General features: G+C 42.8%; 1 protein-coding gene across 1 annotated transcript; it reads left to right on the top strand.

Annotated features, from left to right (window-relative positions):
• The first annotated feature begins 10,919 nt into the window (after positions 1-10,919).
• Positions 10,920-23,310, top strand: LOC115671492 (mediator of RNA polymerase II transcription subunit 15a). Its single transcript, XM_030593114.2, has 11 exons — positions 10,920-11,307; positions 13,728-13,839; positions 14,165-14,279; positions 15,891-17,228; positions 17,344-17,399; positions 19,152-19,226; positions 19,434-20,831; positions 20,949-21,293; positions 22,243-22,443; positions 22,525-22,613; positions 22,733-23,310. Exons 1-11 carry the CDS (start codon positions 11,174-11,176, stop codon positions 22,938-22,940), a joined length of 4,071 nt encoding a protein of 1,356 aa, XP_030448974.1. The 5' UTR covers positions 10,920-11,173; the 3' UTR covers positions 22,941-23,310.
• The last annotated feature ends 17 nt before the right edge of the window (positions 23,311-23,327 follow it).

Here is a 23,327-nt window from a genome sequence, read left to right as displayed (position 1 = left end):
TATGGTGCAGATCGTGGATGTGCTGCTCAACTCGCGTCACACAGATTTTTTGCCTAAAGAAAGAGAGAGAAAAGCTTGGTCAAATTTTAAAAGGAAAAAGAAAAGAGAGAGTTGCGACTTTGCTGTAAATGTATCATAATTCATGCAGGTGCAAATTCTGGGTTCACGAAGAAATGGATTATGAAATGGATAAGAAACTACATTTTAATGTAATCTCCATATATATAAATTCAAGAGAGCACGTGGAAAGTAAAAGTTTAGGAAAGAAATGAGTAACAAAATAAACAGGAGAGATGTGCACAGAGCACATGATTTTCTGTGAGTACCGGGAGGTCCCGATCCTAGTGTTCATGTTTGCTTTGTGCCGATAAGTGCAGTGCAGCAAGATTCTAAGTAAGTTTTCGAGCTATTAGTCACGTCTTCATCGCAGTAAATTTCTCTACTTGATTAGAAAAGAAGGGGCAGGCAAAGCCCGAGGGCTGCATGAGAGTATCGAATATTGTTGCGTTGCAGATGTTATGGGAGATTTCGAGGTCGGTTTAGTGCACAGTGACTTCCGCATGCCTTTGTTATTGTCTGCATAGTTCATTTCTGTGGAGGATGGATGCTTTAAGTGGTAAATCTTGTCAAGTGTTCAGGCTTCACAGCTTTTTCGGTTCATGCAGGGCGATACCAGCAAATGCATTCCAGTGTAAAGATCGACCTATGCATGACTTGAAGCTTGAAAGTCCAACGACATTGAAAGACAGCTTCAGTGGATGTTATGGCAGAAAGCATTATAGCATGCAGGGTTCTTTCTTCTTTCTTTCTTTTTTTTATTTGTCTCTTTCCAGGGGAAGATGTATCATTCATGCTTTTAAATCAGACAAGAAGAAGTCCTTTTTGAATTTTCGGCCACTATAAGAATATATTATTCTAGATATTATTGTTTATGATTTCAAAGTTAGGCAGGTTTAATGTTTATTCAATAGATATATATGAATAGAAATTGACTTCTGCTTCTTCTTCTTTTTCCTTTTTGTATTGTTTTAAATTTGACTTTTATTTAACGTGAATACCTATAATCATTTCAAGCATACGACTATTGGGCATTTATGGTCATTATAGAAATTCTTTTCTATTTCGAAATTTAGAACGAAAGGCCATAGGAAAAGGCTTTTTAAAGACAGAAAAGCATATCCTAAATTAAATCCTACGCAATACGCTGAGATTGGACAGGAGAATTTCTACCGTAATTGGTATTCTTGTTGGTTTTTCTACGGAACATGCGCAGTTAAAATTAAATATAAACGCAGCGGAAAGATCTAACATTTCATGTATCTCCAAAGGCGTTGTTTGTATGTTTCAATAAAAAATCGGAAGATCATAGGAGTTGAATGGATTACCTCTCGTAGCTTGTCCAAAACAATTTCGATTTGAATATTCTTCAGTTCGAGCCCCATAACCGTTGGACCTCTAGTTTAGACACACCGCCAATCGCACGACGAACGGAAGAAAAAACTTGCAGGTATTACCATTATAATTGTGCTAACAATCTCATGGCGACAATCCTCCGTACTCTGGATATTTCAGTGACGGTGCCGGAAGAGAGAAAAGGTATTTTAATTCTCACGCGCACATATTGCACTCTCACTTGCACTCTTTCTTCTCACTCTTCAGCAACTGTTGTTGATCTCACTTTATTTGGGGAAAATTACCAAAAAAGTCCTAAATATTTTGCAATTGTGCCAATTCAGTCCTAAACATTTTTTTTGGCCAATTCAGTCCTAAACCTTTTACAAACCAGCCAATTCAGTCCTTTTGGCCGGCCGGCGCTGACGTGGCGGCCGGCCGGCTGATGTGGCGCCGGCCGGCGTCCACGTGGCAATATTTTAATATTTTTTATTTATTTTCGAATTTTTTTTCCTTTTTTCTTTTTTTTTTCTTTTCCTTCTCCCCCCTGGCCTGTCCGGCCAGGGGGGAGGCTCGCCGGCGAGGGCCCAGCTCCGGCGAGGCGAGTTGGGCCCTCGCCGCCGCTGGGCGAGCTCTGCCCTCGCCGCCGCTAGGCGAGCCTCGTCCAGCTCCGGCGAGGCGGAGCTCGCCATGGCTGGGCGAGCTCCGCCCTCGCCCAAATCTGGCGAGGCGGAGCTCGCCCTGCCATGACGAGCTCCGCCTCGCCAGATCTAGGCGAGGGTGGAGCTCGCCAAGCCATGGCGAGCTCGCCCAGCTCCGGCGAGGGGGAGCTCACCTTGGCTGGGCGAGCTCCGCCCTCGCCCAGATCTGGCGAGGCGGAGCTCGCCCTCGCCGCCGCTAGGCGAGCCTCGCCCAGCTCCGGCAAGTCTACTCTAGCGGGTGGGACAAACCGCCTGTTTCCTGTCATAGGCTTCTTCCCCAGACGGCGGTTGTCTCTGATTTGGGCAAACCGCGATCCAAAAGCGGCTGCTCTTTCTTGCTGGTCCCGCTCTATAATCTGTGCCCGCTCATATATTTCTCCAAAATCTTTGATATTGAGTGACAAAATCTGGCTCCGGAGATCCGGCTTCAAACCATTTCGGAATCTCCGAGCTTTGTCCCGTGGGTTCTCTACCATGGTTGGCGCGAACTTGGCCAATCTTGCAAATTCTGCTTCATACTGATCAACGGTCATCTGACCTTGGCGCAGTCGCATGAACTCCATTAACTTCCTCTCCTGGGCGACTTCCGAAAAGTACTTTCCATAAAAACTTTCGACGAACACCGCCCAATTCAACTCTGCACCTTCCGGGAATACCCTACCCCTGGTGGCTTTCCACCAATCATTCGCACCACTCTGCAACTGATACGCCGCCAACGTCACTTTCTCTGCATCGGTGCACTCCAACACCTCAAATGCCTTCTCTAATTCATCTATCCAATCTGGGGCAGTTTCGAGGTCACCCTTGCTGTTAAACTTTGGCGGCTTCATCTTCAAGAATTGCTCCACCAACTGGGGCATCTGTCTGGCTACTGCGGGTTGGGCCTGCCCTTGCTGGGCCTGATTGCCTTCGTTACCAGCAATTGGTGCGGCTTCAGCAGCCTGCGCATAAGCTGCGGCCCTTTCCTGCGCTTGCATACCCATTATGTGTCCTATTTCCCGCAGGGTATCCATCACATCGTCGAACCTTGGATCTCTAGCTTCGCGGACTCCCTCGCTAGACTGACCTTGGGGCTCTTTTCCTCTTCTCCTACTCATCCTTACGAACTCGGCTACTCAACTGCCTGCTATAATTCCACTAAGGAATTAAAGATTTAAACTAATCTATCCCAGTCTAAGTCCTAGGCAGGTATCTAACACAACAAGCTAGCACACAGCATGCGTTCCAACACAACTGACACAAACTTCACCCAAGGGGATTAGCACACTTACCTCGGGTCCTGCCGCACCTGCATTATTACGGGTCACACAATCAATTACTCAAAGCACAAACTGTCAGGAGATGTACTTAGCACATGAGGTCACCCTATGGACTACCCATGGTCTCATCTCTTCTTATCACTCCAGATTTCGACCGAAATGGACCGAGCTGACCTTGCTCTGATACCAAATCAAACGGGGATGTCACGTCCCGAACCCTCCGGCACACGAGCATCCCACCCTTGGTCGATTTTGGTGCAACGCTCCCAGGACGCGTCGCCGACCCAACACCCAAACAGAGATAAGGCACATGCGGAAGCAATAACTAAACACCCGTATAATATAAACACACGAGACCAAAGATAGAACAACAACCAAACAGGAATATACTTACAAATATACATTTTCATTTCTACAAGGAAACCTTTTTACAAAGTACTTTTTACAGATCAAAAGACACAAACACAGAAAACAGTCAACCGCCACAAGATCAAAAAGGGGCAAGTGGCTAGGGGATGATAGACCGTCTACAGGGAAGGTCACAGTCAAAAAGGTACGAGCTTCCCTTCTAAGGGCTAGGACCTATACTAGAGCTCCCAGTCCGGATCAGACTCTGAGGACTCCTCTGAAGAACTCTCCTGAGACTCAGACTCCTCGGAATCCATGTCTTCTGCCGCGGCCCTCTCATCTTCGGAGTCCGGCTCTAATTCCGGGTCGAGGTATAGTCCTATCTCCTCATCTGAGCCTAGCTCTTCAACTTCCCCATCCTCATCTGAATCTAGGTCCATGGCCTCTAGCTCATCCTCTTCGTCTGCGAACTGATCTGGGTCTTCAACTATCACCTGCGGCTCCCCATTCATTACTTCATTCTGGGCATCCCAATCATGATCATCCTGAGGATTTATCACCTCACCATCCGCAACTATAGGCTCCATCATGCCATTTCCGTCAAGTGGGGCGTTGAAGGTCTTGAGAGGCCGGCCTATGTTCCCATCAACGTCTCGAAGACACCAAGCAATGTACTCCTGGGTCTTATAGAAGTATTCGCTCACGTTCACAAAAAGTACCGATCGATACCTTACATAAGCTTCCCCATTGCCAGAGGGAAATACGTTGGTCGACCGCTGAATTTGTGTCGGAATCCCAAAAAGTGTAGGTAGTTTCGGCATGATCAGGGACGGGGGTTTGAAAAGTTTACCCTTAGGCCCAGATCACTCACCTCACTGACCCTGCAGGTTAGGCATTTCAATATAATAATCAAGTCACGTACGCGAACACACTATCCATACGTACGCCATACGCATGCTCATGCTCAATAGTGTTCGTTTCGCATGCCATTCACCGAGTCTCACACGCTCGCACACTGGCCCATGCATTCTTATGCATGCAAATGTCATCATCATGCCATGTTTCATTCTGGCTCACACTGCACACTGGCTCAATGCTCAATTATCAAATTAATACGACCCGCGTAAAACGCATCAGGTCTCTTTCTTAAATCACAACACTTCGTGGCCCGCGTAAAACGCATCTCCGGCCCAGTGTCTCTAGCCTGCTTCAAAGTGCATGAGGCGCAACACCGATCTCCTCATGAACCAGAGCCCGCGTAAAACGCATCTCCGGCCCAGTGTCTCTAGCCTACTTCAAAGTGCGCACGGCCCAGTGTCTCTAGCCTACTTCAAAGTGCATGAGGCGCAACACCGATCTCCTCATGAACCAGAGCCCGCGTAAAACGCATCTCCGGCCCAGTGTCTCTAGCCTACTTCAAAGTGCATGAGGCGCAACATCGATCTCCTCACGAACCAGAGCCCGCATAAAACGCATCGGGTTGGTTGTCATCCGGACGTATCGGGCATCGTCCCGCGTAAAACGCATCAGGACGGCACACCCCGCGTAACATGCATCAGGGCGAAATGTGATCACACATACACACAGCCAGTTATTATCTGAACCCCGCGTAACACGCATCAGGGTGATTAGGTGATCACATGCTCATGTCAGGCACGCATTCTCGCACAATTCTCATCTCATGCCCCATACTCGGCATACAATGCGTGGCCATGCAATGCAATATAATGCAACATGAGCATCAACATAACACAAACACCCTTCACCACACAGTGCCCAATTCACAAACGACGTGCTCACTTGGCCAATTAATACCGTGCGGCCCAATACACAATTCACCATTCGGCATTCAATTTAGGCCATCAAATGACCAATCACACTCCGCACAATTTGGCCACACGAACACACGACATGGCAATACCCGATTGACTATAATTGAGCACAAATAACCATTAATCAAACAATCCGGGCAATCCCGGCAATTCAGCCAATTAATCCTCAATTTACCGACACTAATCCGAACATCCATTACTGGGGACAGCCACTATTCACTCCATTATCGACCTCCAATTCGCCACTAGATCACCACAATAATCCACCAAATTAATCGTGATCTCAACCTCGAACTACCGGTATCAAATTCTCCTCAAATTGTACTAGTATATTCTAAACCGGGCCTGTCTAAAAATGTACACTGGCCTAGACCGGGTCTAGAAAGTTATACTCACTTAATCCAACTTAGGCGACGAAGAACGGGCGGCCAATTGCCGATGAACGGCGAAATCGGCGGCGGCGTTCCGGCGGACGGCGGCCTTGGCGACGAACGGCGGCGGCGGTCTCACCCGGCCGAGAAAGGAGGGGAACGAAGGAGAGAGAGAGAGAGATGGAACGGGATGGTGATGCTGGTGAGGCACGGCGGGAACGGCGGCTCGGCGAGCGGCGGCCGATCACGAACGGCGGAGGAGGACCGGCGGAGGGGAGGACGATCGTGGGAGGGGAGGAGGAAGTGGCCGAATGAGCTGGTGAGGAGAGAGAGAGAGTGGGTCAAAGGGGTCAAATATGGCTGGTTAGTCGAGGACAAGTGTCAACGATCCATGGAAATGCCTAAAATGCCCTTGATCCAATGGCCCTCATTTGATCTTATCCAATAATTGAGGGGCAAGATGGTCTTTGGCCCAATAATTGAGCTGAAAATTCCAATTTAACTAATTCCAAATTTCCAGTCCAAAATTCGGAATACCCAGCACAGGGTCCAGGGGCAAAATAGTAATTTTTCCGTCCCGGGCCGAAATTCCATTTTTCGACCGTACCAACCCAAAATATGATTGGCCAGCATAATATGACGTCGGTTCCGTAAAAATAGCCTCTTAAGCCCTCGAAAATCGACATCGAAATTCGGGCCCAATTTCGCGATCAAAACTTGCTCAATTTCAAATTTCAAATTTCAATGTTTCTTACTAACGGGCGGCTGTTTAAGGGTTACGCGTATCGACCTAGGTTGTCCGAGTCATCACGGTCTCGATTATCGGGAGAACGAGAGGAAGTATCGCTAGTTCCTGAGGCTACGATCGTTCGGTTCAAGTTCAGGATCGGTTGGCCACGCGTACTTTCGGTCGTACAGAATCACCTGCTATCCGATTGCACGTCGTTGGCCTTGGCCAAACCACATCCATCACCTTCCTACGATCGGCCCACATTGGCCCAAAATATTTCCTCATCGTTTCTCGAAATCTGTGCCAGGTTGGCGATCGGGTCCCTGGTCCACGTACCGTGTTTTCTAATTAGCCATTCCCATTTGGTCAATATCCCGAGAATGATCAGCTCTGGGCGAGACTTTCTAAAGTGAAATGAGAAATAATACTCGTTTTATTGATTCCGGAATTGAGTCGAAATTCGGGGTGTTACAATCATTAACATAGCGATCTGGTCATTGCCGGTCGTCCTACATGACACACCGCCACGTCGGCGATTTTCGGCGAAAAATGGTTGAAATGACTATATTGGAATTATGTGTAAATGTTTAGGATTAAAATGGCAAAATTGGAAAGTTTAAGATTGAATTGGCATCCATATAATAAGTTTACTCTAGCACGAGTGACTGGTGAAACTTTAGTTGGAGCCAAAGACCACGGACCACATCATGCTTGAAAAGAATCAATGCTCAAGAGTTAAGACCATTAGTTAAGGGAAAAATTTCAAATAAAAGCCCGAACTGAAGTTGTTTTCTCAAAATAAGATCCATAGTCGATTTTGTCCCAATTAAAAGCCTGAAGTGGTCATCCTAATCTCAAATAAGACTTTGATATCACGGCCAAACAAATCTTCACCGACGTACTTATTTCGGCAGCTACATTATGGGCAATTTGTCCAAAATTTTTGTAAAGCACATTCTTTCCTAAATTGGGGCTCTAGTTTCCATGGCCATTTGCTTCCTGCCTAGGCTGCCGTCTATCATGGCCAGCGCCAATGGCTTCCTGCAACTGATGCCAGATAAGGTGAACCTGCACACCAATGTTGTCGCTGAGGGTGCACTAACTGTCACACCCCAAATCCTACAAGAATGGAATAGAGGTAGTGACACGACCGTCCTTCCTCCCGAAGGACATAGCCTCAAACCCTATCAAAAGAATCAACTCTCAAAAGTTCCCATCAAAAGCGCTCTCGAACTATCGGCCATTAATCGAGGAACCTGAAAAACACGAAAGATGAAAAGAATGAGCTATCACGGCCCAATGAGTAATACATTTTTTCAAAGCGGATCGAACGATCATTGTGCATCGTTATAAAATGATATCAATCTCATTATCTCAAATTCAATATAAGATACACATAAAATATCGAAAATTTATGATTACTTTCCAAAAAAACTCTATACATAAAAGATCAGTCATTAAAACTTACTCAACAATAACAAACAAACATCAATGGTCTATTCCATTGATTAATCTCATCAATCACACGTCCATGGTCTATTCCATCGACTAATCTTACACTCATCATCGAACTATGATCACGTTTAACGCCGTGACAAAGGCAATCAAGTTTACCCCCCTTGGCTAGATCTACCACCTATATAGCCGGTGGTTCGGCCCAGAAAGACGTCCTGACGGTATGCATACCCCCCCTCAATGGGTTCTCGTTATAGCAATATGAGCCATATCAACCAAAATATTTCTCCAATAACGCACAATCAACACTAGAAAGTTATTTCATTAACCGATTTTACAAACCGAATCACATAACCTTTCACAATTCCATTTATCAATTAAAATGCATTTCATAAAACATTTCGTAATCTATACGAACTACTTTTGGAAATTCCTTTCACTAAACATTTAACCAAAACATTCACAACTAGTCATTTTAGACCACTTCATAAAACATTCTCAATCCCTTTTCAATCAACTAAGAAGGTAGTAAAAGTTCGATCCAATTTATGCAAGAAACATGCTCTTAATAACTTATACTATATTAAAAGTCTACCATTTTCAAGACATGAGTTTGTAAATTCATGGAAGAAATAATACTACTCACCTAGAAATGCCCCAAAACCAAACAAGAACGCTCATTCGAACCGACGATCTCGTAATCCTAACAATTAAATGAGAATTGACGTTAAACCGAGTAAAAAACTACGATAGCTACGAAACGGCTAAACAACGCTTAATCGCTAACGAAACAAGTCAATGACGCTCACAAATCGCTTGTCCAAAGCGATTATCCAAACCCTTCCGTAACGCGAAGCTTGAGCGCGTAACTTGATTGCGCCATAATTTTCTCTGTTGGACCCCGTTCCAAGTAAACTTATAGTCAAAAGAAAGCCCATTCAAAGAACTACAAGAATTCCAGCTTGGCCGTCCCAAAATTAAGCCAAAAACCGACGAAAATCGGCCTAAAAGCTGCTGGTCGCGCACTGTTCACCACGTACGCTTAACTTCAAAAATTTGTTTCGGGCAAATGGTAAGTCCAAATCGAGATCCGTAAAATCTCACAGCTCCACAACACCCTAAACTACCAATTCTATATATATACGCAGCTCAACGACTTAAAAATCGGATTTCGCGGCTTGAATTTCATCAAACTCCGAAATTTAAATCCTAATCCGAAAAATATTCCGATTGAACAAGCGAGGGGCTCAAGTACTTACCGGACGTTGCAATGCGTGTTAAATCTGACTTGGCAAGACATCCGTGGTGAGAACCCCCTCTCCTTTTTCTTCTTCTTTCCTCGCGCAAGCTCTCGGTCCCTTTAAAAGAGCATAAGTCCCACTTCTTTCTTTTCTTTGACTTTTCAACCCCTTTTTCTTTTCTTTTCATTTTTTTTGTTCAAAAAGTCCAAATATTACTCTAACCGTCCCATCAGTCTCGTCGCCCTGGTGATATTCATAAAGGAGCCGAGGATCTCGTTGAAGGTGTGGCCGCTGACGACGGCTGGTCGTGGTTGAATCGGGCTAACACCAAGCCGGCGATGAACCGGGCAGACGCGTTTGGGTGGGCGTACACGAACTACTAGCACAGCACGGGGGAGCAGCTCGTGTACTGAATTTGCCAATTTGTGGGGTGCGGTTTTGGCGGGCTGGGCGTTCAAAGCTCTTGTTCCCCCAGTCCAAAAAAGCCAGGAAAAAGAAGGCTTGCGAAGTAAAAAACAAAGACAAAAGGGGTGTCTTTTTCGTCAATCTCTATTGCTCTTTGATTTGTTCACCTTGTTGGAGCATAATCGTGCTCGACTGGACAAATCCGAATTGCCATCAACATATTTTGCTTTCCAATCAGAATATTTTGGACAATATTGCCCCCGCTTCAGTCGTCGGAATAAATTGGCCGGCGGAGATTTATCTTATCGATGAGTTCATTATCTTATTTGAAGTTAAATTGGGGGATAATGACATAAACAGTTCATGAATTCTGGCCCAATATGCAGTGTGGTCCCCGAACTTTTAATTTATTCAATATAATCCATGAATTTTAGCTTAATGTTCAATGTGGTCCCTCGACTTTTAATTTGTTCAACGTGGTTCATGGACTTTTGGACCATGTTCAATGTAGTCCCTGAATTATGTGAAAATGTGCAATGCATGTACTAAAAGTTCATGGATGACATTGAACATAAATAAAGTTGAGGAACCACATTGCGCATCGGATTAATAGGATTAAAGTTCAGGGACTATATTGAACAAACAAAATGTTCAGGAATCACTTTGCATATTACACCAAAGTTCATAGACTGTTAGTGTCGTTTTCTCCCTTTAAATCGGACACTTCATGGCACAAGATCCACTCTTGCAAGCCCTCATTTGGAATTTTACCTTCTAAGCAAGCTCCGAGCTCGTCTAGATTCAATGCTCCCGATTTACTTGGAAGTTTCGGCGCTAATGCGCCAAAAGAATCGGGCCGAGCTCGAACCAGATCCAGGTCGTGACCCGACCCGGCCCGACCCGTTTTCGGGCGAAGGTCCGAGGCAGGACCACGTAGGACACGACAAAAGCGAAGAGACAGGTGGCCACATCAATGACGGCGAATCTTTCTACTTCCTTCCTCTTGCCTATCCTTCCCTTCCCTTTCCTTCGCTTTTGCTTCCTATATATCAACGACAGCCTCGTCAGCTCTTCCACACCAAAACGAAGTCCAAATCAGAATCCCACCCTCTTCAGGCGACGAAGGAAAACCGAGTGCCCCACGCCCGCCCTCCTTTCTGGGTTCCCCCCCCCCCCCCCCCACATCGCATTTCGGCCAAAAAAGTCTCGTCTTTCGCTGTTCTCCACCGGCTCTTCTTTTTGGGTTTTTTCTAGGGCTCTTGGGAGGAGGGTTCTTGGGTTTTGTCTTTTTTTGGGTTTCTGATTCCGGGTCGATTGTGTTGGTCGTGCGATTCGAATCTGCGCTTGTGGGTGTGTGTGCGTGCTGATTGTTGTTTGTTTTGCGTGTTGCGAGTCCCTTGCGGGTGTTGGTTGCGGAGGTTCTTTTGGGGGGAGTGATCATGATCGATAACAATAACTGGAGGCCGACGCCGCCCGGCGGCGTGGGGGCCGGGGGCGCCGATGCCGCGCTCGACGGGGGCGATTGGAGGTCTCAATTGCCGCCCGAATCGCGGGAGAGGATCGTCAACAAGATGTGAGTGCCTCCTTCCATTCGCTTCGGTTTTCGATATTTTATTGGTTTCGCAGGGTGGCGTTTGGAGTTTGTGAGGGATCGTTGCTTAGGAGTGATTTCCAAGGGTTTAGTATGTTAATGGTTTTTGCAATATGGTCGGGGCGCAACGCGAATTCTGAGGAATCTTTGGCCGTGTATTTTTTTCCTCCTTTGGATCGTTTCGTTTTAGTGAGTCTCAAATGTGGGATTTAGCAGGTATGTAGGCTGGTAACTCTTGCTACAGTGCTTAGGTCCCATCGTAATTTGGATGTAATTCTTTCTTAAGTGTAGAGGTAAGGCCATGTGGCTTTTTGGCAGGAAATCAGTTATGCTGGGAACAAAAAATTTACGTATCCGGAACCTGAGGATATTTCAGCGTCTCCTTGCTTGTAGGTCGTATTATTTTCTATTACTCTCGACTTTATTCGTCCGTAAAGCTGTTACCGGAAGAGGTACGTGGGCAATTAGTTGCTAACGGGGGGTTGGGGTCAAAGTCGTTTGTTCTTGTATGTAAAGCTTTGCTTGGGAAATGGTTGTGTTGATTTAACGGGGAGAAAACTAGACCTGGAGGAGGGTACTTGGGTTCGAAGATACAGAGTGGATGACTAAATCTAGTTGAGGAGCACATGGAATCGGGCTTTGGAAGCACATTAGGCAAGGATGGGATGCTTTTGAAAACAGACTTTCTATTAGAGTGGGGAATGGTAGGAATACTATGTTGTGGGATGACATATGCTGTGGAGACACTGCTTTTAAACACTTATTCCCGGATGTGTATGCACTAGCAAGAAACAAGAGACCTAGGGTGGCTGCTTGTTGGAAGACTAACAATGGAGAAACGATGTGGGAGAATAATATCTTATGTAGTGCTCAAGATTAGGAGCGTGTAGCTTTCTTGAATTTTTTTGAGTTGTCGTACTGAGCATGTTAGATGTGAGGACGATAGGCTGCGGTGGAATTGCTGTAACTCTGGAACTTTTTCTGTCAAATCCTATTATTCCGATCTCCTTTATACTCAGATGCCATTACAACAGAGCACACTTTTCCCATGGACATCTATTTGGAAAGTCAACGTCCCATTGAAGGTTTCCTTTTTTGCTTCAGAAGCTGCTTGGGGATGTTTTCTTACTTTGGATGATGTTCAGAAGAGAGGAAAATACCGGCTAATAAGTGTTTTTTTTGTGCAAGACTGAAGAAGAGAGCATGAATCACTCACTTTTACATTGTACCTGGACCAGAAAGATTTGGGCTGCGGTTTTTGCAATATTAGGAGTGAACAGTGCGACATGAACTTTGGGCATCTTTTTCAAAAAACCAAAAAACGTTATCACTGAACCCATGGTTATGGACCCGAATCCATTAGTATGGAACATTTTCTTTTCCAAGTGAAATCCCCTAGTATATGAAAGGGTGAAAAAGTGCTTTCGTTGTTGTGGAATAAGAAGCCTTCGTATCTTAATGCATGTATTTAATTTATTCGGAGCTATTAGAGCGGGATCCATCCCACAAGATCTCTTCGTTAGTTGGGGGAAGAATCCGCCCGAATCGGATTTTTTGAGGAACATATCGAGAGATAATTGGATTTGGTTAGACAATGTGTGGTTGGTAAACAAGGATCGGTTTTTTAGCAAGGTATGGAATGTATCGTCAAATATTCAATATGATTCTACAAGATCTAGTTTCGTTCAAGTAACGGATTCTAGCCAATTGAAAGGATCTTCTGATCAATCCAAATATCATTTTGATTCCATTAGTAATGAGGATTCGGAATATCACACATTAATCAATCAAAGAGAGATTCAACAACTAAAAGAAAGATCGATTCTTTGGGATCCTTCCTTTCTTCAAACGGAACGAACAGAGCTAGAATCAGTCAAAACCAAAATAATGAATCCGAGCACATGGAGCCATCTCCTATTGGCAAGAAAACAGATGGCAGACTAACTGATATTTCGATCAGTTAGTGAAAGAGCCCAATGCACAAAAAAAAAGGCATGTTGGGTCTTTGAAACAGTTCGAATGACTTTCAGTTTATGTGTTGCAAAGAAACAGATTACTAAGATGATTTTCCTCCTTTTTTTTGTTGGCTCATTTGGAGAGACAGGAACAAAAGTGCATTTTAAGGAGTTGAATCCTTGTGGGATTCTGTTAGGGATAAATTGGTTGTACCCTCTTCACTTTTGGTAGCAGGAAAGTCCAATTTCATACATCTAGTTTGTTGGAATTTTTAAAAACAGTCTTTTGTCCATAATTTTGTTTATGCGCGGCTTCTACCTAAAGCCGTTCTGTTGGGGGTGGTACCCCTTTGGTACCTTCTTAATGAAATCTTATTTATCGTAGAGGAAAAAATATTACTGGTGAGAAAAATTTCGGCTCAAGTGCAAATCTCTTTTGACATGCAGAATGGAGACTTTAAAGAGACACCTTCCCGTTTCTGGTCCAGAGGGTTTGCAAGAACTCAAGAAAATTGCCGTGAGGTTTGAGGAAAAAATTTACACTGCTGCAACAAGCCAGGTATTATATGATGTCCATGCCTTTTGTGATTATTTTATATCAAGTTTCTAATTGAATAGAGGATGCATAAGCAAAGTGGATAGGCGTGTGCTTAAAATTTAGAGTAGTGTTCTTTTATTCGCATAATCTGTTGAGAATTTTTATCATTCGTGCGTCTATATAGTAACTGGAACTGTTCAAATATGTACATTTAGCTTTGCGCCAGTGAAATCAAGTTTGCTCAGTGCTGTGATATCGCGCTAAGATTTTATATCTGCTTCATTTTCTTTCTAACTTGATTCAGTTATGAAATGATTTAGTGATTTCTGCTTCCTTTCCCTTTTAGTCCGATTATTTAAGGAAGATATCTTTGAAGATGTTGACAATGGAGACAAAGTCTCAGAGTACCATACCTAATGCTTTGCCATCTAACTCTGCTGGGAATAGCACTAAGGACTCGGGTACGACTTAAGTTCCTGTTATTTGATATTGACGTAGGAGTTAGAATTTCTGTTTCGTTATCCCCTGATATAGTATATTTTCATTTATGTATTTGTACTATTTTTTCTTATACATTGTTTTTGGGGGACATTGCAACAGGAGTCTTAAAACTTGTTATGATAGAGGCACTTGAATCCTAAAACTTTTATTTTGTGCACTTAAGTCCTAAGACTTGTGACAGTCTTGTACTTTAGCTCTTCCGTTGGCTCTATTGGCCCCATTAGGTTTTAGTGGATAGGAAATCTAGGTGGCTTTTTTTTTTTTTAAATATTAACAGCCACTTAAGATTAAAAAACAATAAAAAAAGCCACATGGCATCTTCCTTCCGACTTAAAATTGATGGAGTTAATGGAATGACTCAAGTGCATAGACATTGCAAGTTTTATGCTTAAATGCACAAAATGTAAGTTTAGGACTTAATTGAGGACTTGCCTAGTAGTTGTCCTGTTACAGGGCTTTACGTAGTGCACATTTATAGACACACCACAAGGCATGCTGCTCACGGATTTTCGTCGTAGTAACTGAAGTTAATTTCTTTTTGGAAAAATGACACAAATCGTCTATAAACTTTGGCCCAATGTGCAATGTGGTTTCTGAACTTTTAATTTGTTCAATGTGGTTTCTGAACTTTAGTCCAATGTGCAATGTGGTCCATGAACTTTTGTTACATGTTCAATTTAGTTCTTGAACTATATGAAAATGTTCAATGTAGTCCCTGATCTTGAGTTAATGGAAGGACAAAATTGAACATTTTCATATAGTTCAGGGACTACATTGAACATGTATCGAAAGTCCAAGGACTACATTGAACATTAGGTTAAATTTCGGGGACCACATTGAACAAATTAAAAATTCAGGGACCACATTGCACATGGGGTCATATTTCAGGGACCATTTGTGTCATTATTCCTTTTTTTTTTTTTCCAATCTTGCTCATTTTTAACCTCAAATGCATATCTATACCATGGTTAGTAGCTCATTTGAATGTCTCGTTTACATTTGTAATATGTTGATTAAATAACTAAAAGATCTTGGTGTTTTTTCATCAGTAGAATTAGATTTGCATTTGTGAAGAGCAAGTTTTTCGAAGAGTGGCAGCTATACTTAAGTTTTACTAGAAAGGGCCAAATGCTTGCATCTTTTGTAACTTCCTCCCACTTTTTTTTTGCCTTAAATGTTATATTTTCTCTTTTTAAAAGTGAGTCTCTCTTATGGCGTCGGAAGATGCATGCTTGAAAAGATGATTCACCTTGCTCCTTTATTTATTTATTTTTTGTAGATTTCAAGATCAATCAAGTACATGAACTTCACAAAGATTTTTATTTAGTACTTGTTGAAAAGAAAATGAGTGGTCATTGTTTGTTTGTGTTTGCTTGTCCATTATCCATCCAGTATCACTTGCTCAGAAAGTTTCAAGTTGGAATACATAGTGCTCTAAAGGTCGTACTTGTGGTGCATCTATACCTCATTCCTTGTCTCTTTGTTCTATTTGCAGTTAATGCTGCTATGCATGAATTGGTCGGTTTCTTGATTGACTAACATAACTTGTATATATTGTATGTCAACTCAAGTTATGCAGTCGCAAATTCAAAGTCAAAGCCAACCAATGCCTAATTCCTTACCTGTGAATCAGCCTCAAGCACGTCAACAGTCGTTGGTTCAGAATATTCAGAATAATGTTGCATCTGGAGTTCAGGCTTCTGCCAGTCTATCGTCTACATTGCCATCTGTCTCTGGCTTGAACCAATCTTCCCTCTCGAATATTATTGGGCAAAACAACAACATGCAAAATATGCCTAGTGTTTCTCAGAACTCGCTCGGGAACTCAATGGGCCAAGGTCTCAATAGCAACGTGTTTGTAAATTCACAGAGGCAAATTCAAGCCAGGCAACAGATGGTTTCCCAACAGCAGCAACAACAGTCTCAGAATCCACAGCAGTATCTTTACCAGCAGCAATACAATCAGCAACTTATGAAGCAGAAGCTTCAGCCGGGAAATATCCCGCACTCGCTAGTGTCATCTCAATTCCAACAGCAGCAGCAGCAACAGCAGCAACAAAATATGCTACAACCAACTCAGCTGCAGGCTCCTCAGCAGTCTGTCCTTCAAACATCTTCTGTCATGCAGCCGCCATCAATGCAACAAGCTCCTCTAACTGGTCTCCAACAAAATCAACAGGCTTCAGTTCCACAGTCAACACAGTCCATGCTTCAGCAACATCAAGGTCTGAGGCAACAGCAGCCTCAGCAGGCTGTTCATCAACAGCAAGCATCTTTGTCACAGCAGCCAATGTTGACTTCACAGCAGCAACAGCAGCATCAGCTTTCAAGTCAACAGATGATGCAGCAGAACCAGTTGGCCGGTCAACAAAATAACATGGGAGATATGCAGCAGCAGCAGCAGCAGAGATTGATTAACCAGCAGAATAATCTGCAAAACCTCCAGCAGCAGCAGCAGCAGTTGATGCCGCAACAAAACAACCTCACAAATATTCATCCTCAGCAAATGGCACCTCAAACTAATGTTTCTGGGATGAATCAGCAGCAACAATTGGTTGGGTCTCAATCTGGTAACTCTAGCATGCAGGTTGGTCAGCACCCAGCCCATGTGCTTCAACAGTCCAAAGTTCCTGTACAGCAACAAATACAAGGTGGCACATCAAATTTGCTAGCCTCTCAAGGACAACTATCACAAGCACATCCAATGCAGCAACAGTTGATGTCACAGATTCAACAGCAGCCTGCACAATTGCAGCAGCAAGTAGGCCTGCAACAACAGGCTAATTTATTGCAGAGAGATATGCATCAGAGACTTCCAGCATCGGGATCATTGGTTCAACAGCAGAATGTGATTGATCAGCAAAAGCAATTGTACCCATCACAAAGACCTCTTTCAGAGACATCGACAAGTAAGTCTCTCTGGTAACCGTCCTAGTTTTGTTTCTTTCTTGCTATGTTCCCTGGCAAACAAAATATTCTTAGATCTTAAATTATCGATAAAGAATTTTTCTTCTACTTTTGTAGTGTCTATTGATGGCTCTGCCCAGACGGGTGACTGGCAAGAGGAGGCTTACCAAAAGGTTTTGTGCCACAGTTTTGTTTTATTCATTGAATTTTATGGAATGCATGTATTATGCGTGATACTTCTCATATTTTTCTACGGGTTTGAATAGTTTGTTGGTGACTGATCTTTGTTGCTGGACTTTAGTTATATGGTTTAGTAGGATACAAAAGTACAAAAGTACAAAAGCACAGATGAGAGTATTAGTAGTTTTGTAAGGTCAAGCCAGGGAAAGGAATTCATTCGCATGAGATATTGGTTTGGAAATTGACTTGATAACAAATACAGCTGTGAGACAGAAATGGGTAGTTGGCAACGAACTGTTGATAGTGTAATCTTATGTCCGAAGTGTCAGAATGTGGGGAAGTTGCATAATAAACTATAATTTGGGGATAGTAGTATAGCCTTGTGCAGGAACCGGTATGACAATAACAACTGCTGAACAGGAGCCAATTCCATTGCTAGAAGTTGTAGAACATCATACATTATTGTGATGGGACTTTTTCTTGGAGAAATTTGAAAGCCTTTGAGTGGAATTTGGTTAGCCAATTCTTTACACGGTGTAGTCTAGACAGGTGCTTATGGTTTCTAAACCTACATATCCCTTCACTAAAGGTGAATTTCTAATTATGTAGTGACTCCAGGCCAGTCGCATTAACATGTATCTAACAATTCTTGTTATGAAAAGCTGCAATGTCTAGCCAAGCTTATATTTTGTGAGGATCAGGTATCGATGATGATGCTATTAATCTGTGAGTTAAGCATGAGAAGCTGCCAAAGAGTGCTTTCTGATGAGCTTTTCCGTTTTTTGTATGACATTATGAAGAGGGAAAAGGAGTAGTTTTGTAGGAATCCCTTCACTAAAGGTGAATTTCTAATTATGAAGTGACTCCAGGCCAGTCTCATTAACATTTATCTAACAATTCTTGTTATGAAAAACTGCAATGTCCAGCCAAGCTTATATTTTGTGATCAGGTATCAATAATGATGCTATTAATCTGTAAGTTAAGCATGAGAAGCTGCCAAAGAGTGCTTTCTGATGAGATTTTCCGTTTTTTGCATGGCATTATGAAGAGGGAAAAGGAGTAGTTTTTTGCAATGGAAAGAGAAGTCATTTGACTACTGAATCGTGTTTACTTAAGAATTTTTCCGTGTAGTGTTTAAGATTGCTGTTTTTTCTTTATCAAGGAGCAGTAAAAGATAAAATCATTGATATGTCTTAATGCAGAAAAGAAATTACCATAATTTTGTCTCTGTCAGTTAATTTCCTTTTCCGGTTTTACATTTTTTTTTAATGTTATCCAGGTGGCGGTTAGCGTTCTGATGAAACAGTAGCTTATACAAGTTGCTAATCTTTTTTTATTCTTCGTACTTGGCTTGTTGTATAAACAACACTGATGCGGTTTAGTCTTATATAAGAGTTGAGCTTTATTTAGATATCCATTGTGAGTACTAACATGCAGCTATCTGTTTCTAGTAATCTGAAAATGCTGAAGTCATTTTGTCCTCGAAGTCATTCTTCTTCCTGTTCTTTATTTTGTGTTCCTTTGCTCTTGGAAGACGATTATTGTTGAAAATTTATAGATCATATGATAATTAGCCATGGGGAAATACCATCAGTGGAACTTCCTTTCAGTTGTTTGCTGGTAATGTGAGTGTCGGTAGTGCTTTTTCTCAATAAGTATTGAAAGGTATATGTTATTTGATTTGTAGAAGAGAACGACCCAGGAGGAGTTTGGATTGATCAATGCAGTACTTATTTTTATTGCAGATGAAATCCATGAGGGAAGCATATTTACCTGAATTGAATGACATGTACCAGAAAATCTCTATGAAGTTACAGCAGGTGTGTAAAGAAAGTCTGTTATTGAGAACAGTCCGATTAAGCGTTGTTGAGAAAGTATTGCTTAATTTCGATTCTTTCCTAATGATGTTACATGGAGTAAACATTTCTTAAGAAAGGCAGCATATATAATTGATCTATAAATCTTTGATTGATGTATCATCCTGTTCAATCTCTTTCTTATTACTTGTTATTCTTATACATTGCCAGCACGAGTCTCTTTCACAACAGCCAAAGTCAGAGCAGCTTGAAAAATTGAAAGCTTTTAAAGGGATGTTGGAGCGCGTAATTACTGTTTTGCAAGTTAACAAAGCTGATATAGGGCCTACTTTCAAGGAGAAGCTGGTTCATTATGAGAAACAGATAATAAACTTTATAAACACAAGCAGGCCCAGGAAAGTAGCTATGCAGCAAGGGCAACTTCCCCCTCCTCATATGCACTTGCAGCAGCAGCAGCAGCAGCAGCAATCACAACCTCAAATTACTCAAGTGCAGTCACATGAAAATCAAATGAACCCTCAGTTACAATCAATGAATTTACAAGGTTCTGTAGCATCAATGCAGCAGAACAATATGGGAAATTTGCATCATAATTCTATGTCTTCTTTGTCTGGGGTTTCAAATGCACAGCAAACCATGATTAATTCACTACAACCAAATTCCATGGACTCTGGACAAGGTAATGCCTTGAGTACAATGCAGCAGGTTGCTTTGGGATCTATGCAGCAGAATCCTGTTAGTGCTCCACAACAGGTGAACATGAGCACCATGCAGCAACAGGGTGGGGTAAACATGTTACAATCAAATGTTAACACCCATCAGTCTAATTCCAATATGCTTCAACATCAGCATCTCAAACAGCAACAGGAACAACAGATTCTACAGACACAGCAGCTTAAGCAACAGTATCAGCAACGTCAAATGCAGCAACAACAATTCAAACAACAGCTTATGCAGCAGCAGCAGCAACAACAGCAACATCAGCAGCAGCTACAGCAGGCTAAGCAGCAGCTTCCTTCGCAACTGCAGACTCATCCAATACCACAACTTCATCAGATGAATGATGGAAGTGATATAAAAATAAGACCAGGTATGGGGGTGAAGCAAGGAGTCTTTCAGCAACATCACTCAGCGACACAGCGCTCCTCTTTTCCGCATCAACAAATGAAACCAGGAGCTTCATTTCCTACCTCTTCCCCTCAGCTTCTCCAGGCTGCATCCCCTCAAATTCCACAGAACTCATCTCCACAGATTGATCAGCAGAATCTGCTATCTTCTCTGACTAAAGCTGGAACTCCTTTGCAATCAGCAAATTCACCTTTTGTTGTTCCATCTCCAGCTACTCCCTTGGCTCCATCGCCGATGCCAGGGGAGTCTGAGAAGCCTATGTCTGGCATTTCCTCCCTTTCTAATGCTGGAAACATCGGAAATCAGCAACCAAGTTCTGCCCCAGCACCAGCCCCTTCCCTTGCCATTGGCACTCCTGGTATATCGGCCTCACCCCTGCTCGCAGAGTTCGGTCCAGATGGTGCTCATGGCAATGCATCTGCTGTTGTCTCCAGCAAGTCAACCGTGACTGAGCAGCCTATTGAACGATTAATTAAAGCGGTTAGTCAAGCAAGAGCATCACTCCTACCCTCGCTATCAATTCATGTTGTTTATTACCTCTGCATGCATAAGATTTAAAACAGTCAGGTGTGGTAACGCTGTTGTTATTCATCTTAGGTTAAATCAATGTCGCCCCAAGCATTGAATGCTGCGGTCAATGACATTGGTTCAGTCGTTAGCATGGTTGATAGGATAGCAGGATCAGCTCCTGGAAATGGATCTAGGGCTGCTGTTGGTGAGGATCTAGTTGCTATGACTAAATGTCGCTTGCAAGCCAGAAATTTCATGACACAAGATGGGGCATCTGGAAATAGGAAAATGAGGCGTTACACAAGTGCAATGCCTTTGAATGTTGTATCATCAGCTGGCAGTGTAAACGATAGTTTTAAGCAGTTCACAGGTGCAGAGTCTTCTGATTTGGAGTCAACTGCAACATCCAGTACCAAGAGGCCAAGGATTGAGGTATCCATCTCTCTGTCTCTCTCTCTCTCTCTTCATTGGGCCTGTTATCTGCGCTTTTGTACTTGAGCACTGAAAGTTCTTGTGAGAATGAAATACCCATCCTGCTTCCATGCTTGATTTGGTTACTTGAATGGTCGATCTTTATGCGGGTCTGTAGATGCCTTTAACTCATATGCACAGTATTTGTTTGATCACACGAATTGTCGTAAGACAAGACTATTTCACAAGAACTAGATCTGGACAGCAATACAAGGGTATGAGTAAGATTTCTTGATGGCCAAAGTGTCTAGTTAGAGCATAAGATTGGACTAAAGAGTAATCGCAGAATAGTTGTTGCCCAGGGCATTGGAAGTGCAAGTGAATGGTCATTGTGGAGTCTTAAGCAAAGATAAATATATCTGGCAGTATCCTAAATGTCTTTTGTTTTAGAGTAGTTGCTTTTAATTGTTGACATTCAGAATTTGGAATTGTATCATACTTTTTAACTGAAACGTGGTAGTTATATTCAAATAACTTCATTTAGAAAGAGAAGAACATGATGGATGAATAAGTTGTTTTTTCAAGAAAAGAAATTATCTCTAGGTACATATGAGCATATAGTTAGATACAATATATACTATAATCGTGCTTCCAGTTGGGGGTTCTCTAGGCTGCCTTAGCATTTTACTGAAGAAACCCAAATGCCTCGTGTTTGTGCAATTGGATCATGAACAAAATAAGCAAAGGTACACGAGATATACTAATTTATATTGTTTTGACTTCAAGAGTTATGCACAAACACAAGAGTCATCTTGGGTAAAATTTTGAGAATGATCTGACATTTAGAGTGATTTTTTGTGCCTTTCCTACATTGCATGACCCATGATAATCATTCACCCTTCTCCTTGTCCATTGAGTCAGCGTTTGGTTTTACTTCTCAAATTCAGTTGTCAAAATTGATCGTTTTCAGGCAAACCATGTCCTGTTGGAAGAAATAAGAGAAATAAATCAGCGTCTTATAGATACTGTGGTAGATTTTAGTGATGAAGATGTTAATCCAAGTGCGACAGTTGCTGTCGCGGAGGGAGGGGAGGGAGTCATTGTTAAGTGCTCTTTCAATGCTGTTGCTCTGAGCCCGAACTTGAAGTCACAGTATGCTTCAGCGCAAATGGTAGGTTTGGTACCCTATGCAGTTTGAGGTTATCATGAGATGCTCACGGTGCTGACCTCTTCTGTGCTTTTTTTGTAACAGTCGCCAATTCAGCCTTTACGGTTGCTTGTACCCACAAATTACCCCAATTGCTCCCCTGTGCTATTGGACAAATTTCCCGTTGAAGTGAGGTAAGCCACTGGGTATTGTCCTTTTCCTTTTGTGCCCCCAGGTAAAATCATTATTAAGTATGGGAGGCATAACATCAAATACTCTCTTAGAGTGACTTACATCTGCTTTGACTTTTCAGTAAAGAATATGAAGATCTTTCCGCAAAGGCGAAGTCAAGGTTCAGCATATCCCTCCGAAGCCTTTCACAACCGATGTCACTTAGGGAGATAGCAAGAACTTGGGATGATTGTGCCCGAGCAGTTATTTTGGAATATGCTCAGCAGAGAGGGGGAGGCAGCTTCAGCTCGAAGTACGGGTCCTGGGAGAACTGTTTGAGCGCCGCATGATTCTTTTTGCCACCTGTGCAAATATTGAGGGAGAGCTGCTTTGGGAGTTCCTTTGCCACATGCATAATATCTTGTTGGTCGAGGTGGTTGTTGACATGAAGCTGTTTTAAGACGAATTCTATAGTAGCTTGGAAGGTTGGAAACAGAGCCTGCATTTCCGAATTTTTTCGGGCCGTCGGGATGTTTGTGCTAGATTGTAACATTTGGCCGTCGGGATTCTGTATATTATGCATGTCGTTTAAGCCAAAAGGATGGGTTTGTTGCTGCACGTATGTCTGTGAACACTCACTGCTGTGGTGTAATGTCTGTATTGTACCGTTCTTCCTTTCTCACATATTTATGATGTTAGTTTCAGATCCCTTATTGTTAATATGTAAATTCTCCCTC

The sequence above is a fragment of the Syzygium oleosum genome, unplaced genomic scaffold (assembly GCF_021117445.2).
Source record: "Syzygium oleosum isolate NSW1041296 unplaced genomic scaffold, Sole_v2.1 Sole_v2.07, whole genome shotgun sequence".
Taxonomy (NCBI): domain Eukaryota; kingdom Viridiplantae; phylum Streptophyta; class Magnoliopsida; order Myrtales; family Myrtaceae; genus Syzygium; species Syzygium oleosum.
Note: the sequence above shows the minus strand (reverse complement) of the source record. Positions and strands in the feature narration are given on the sequence as shown.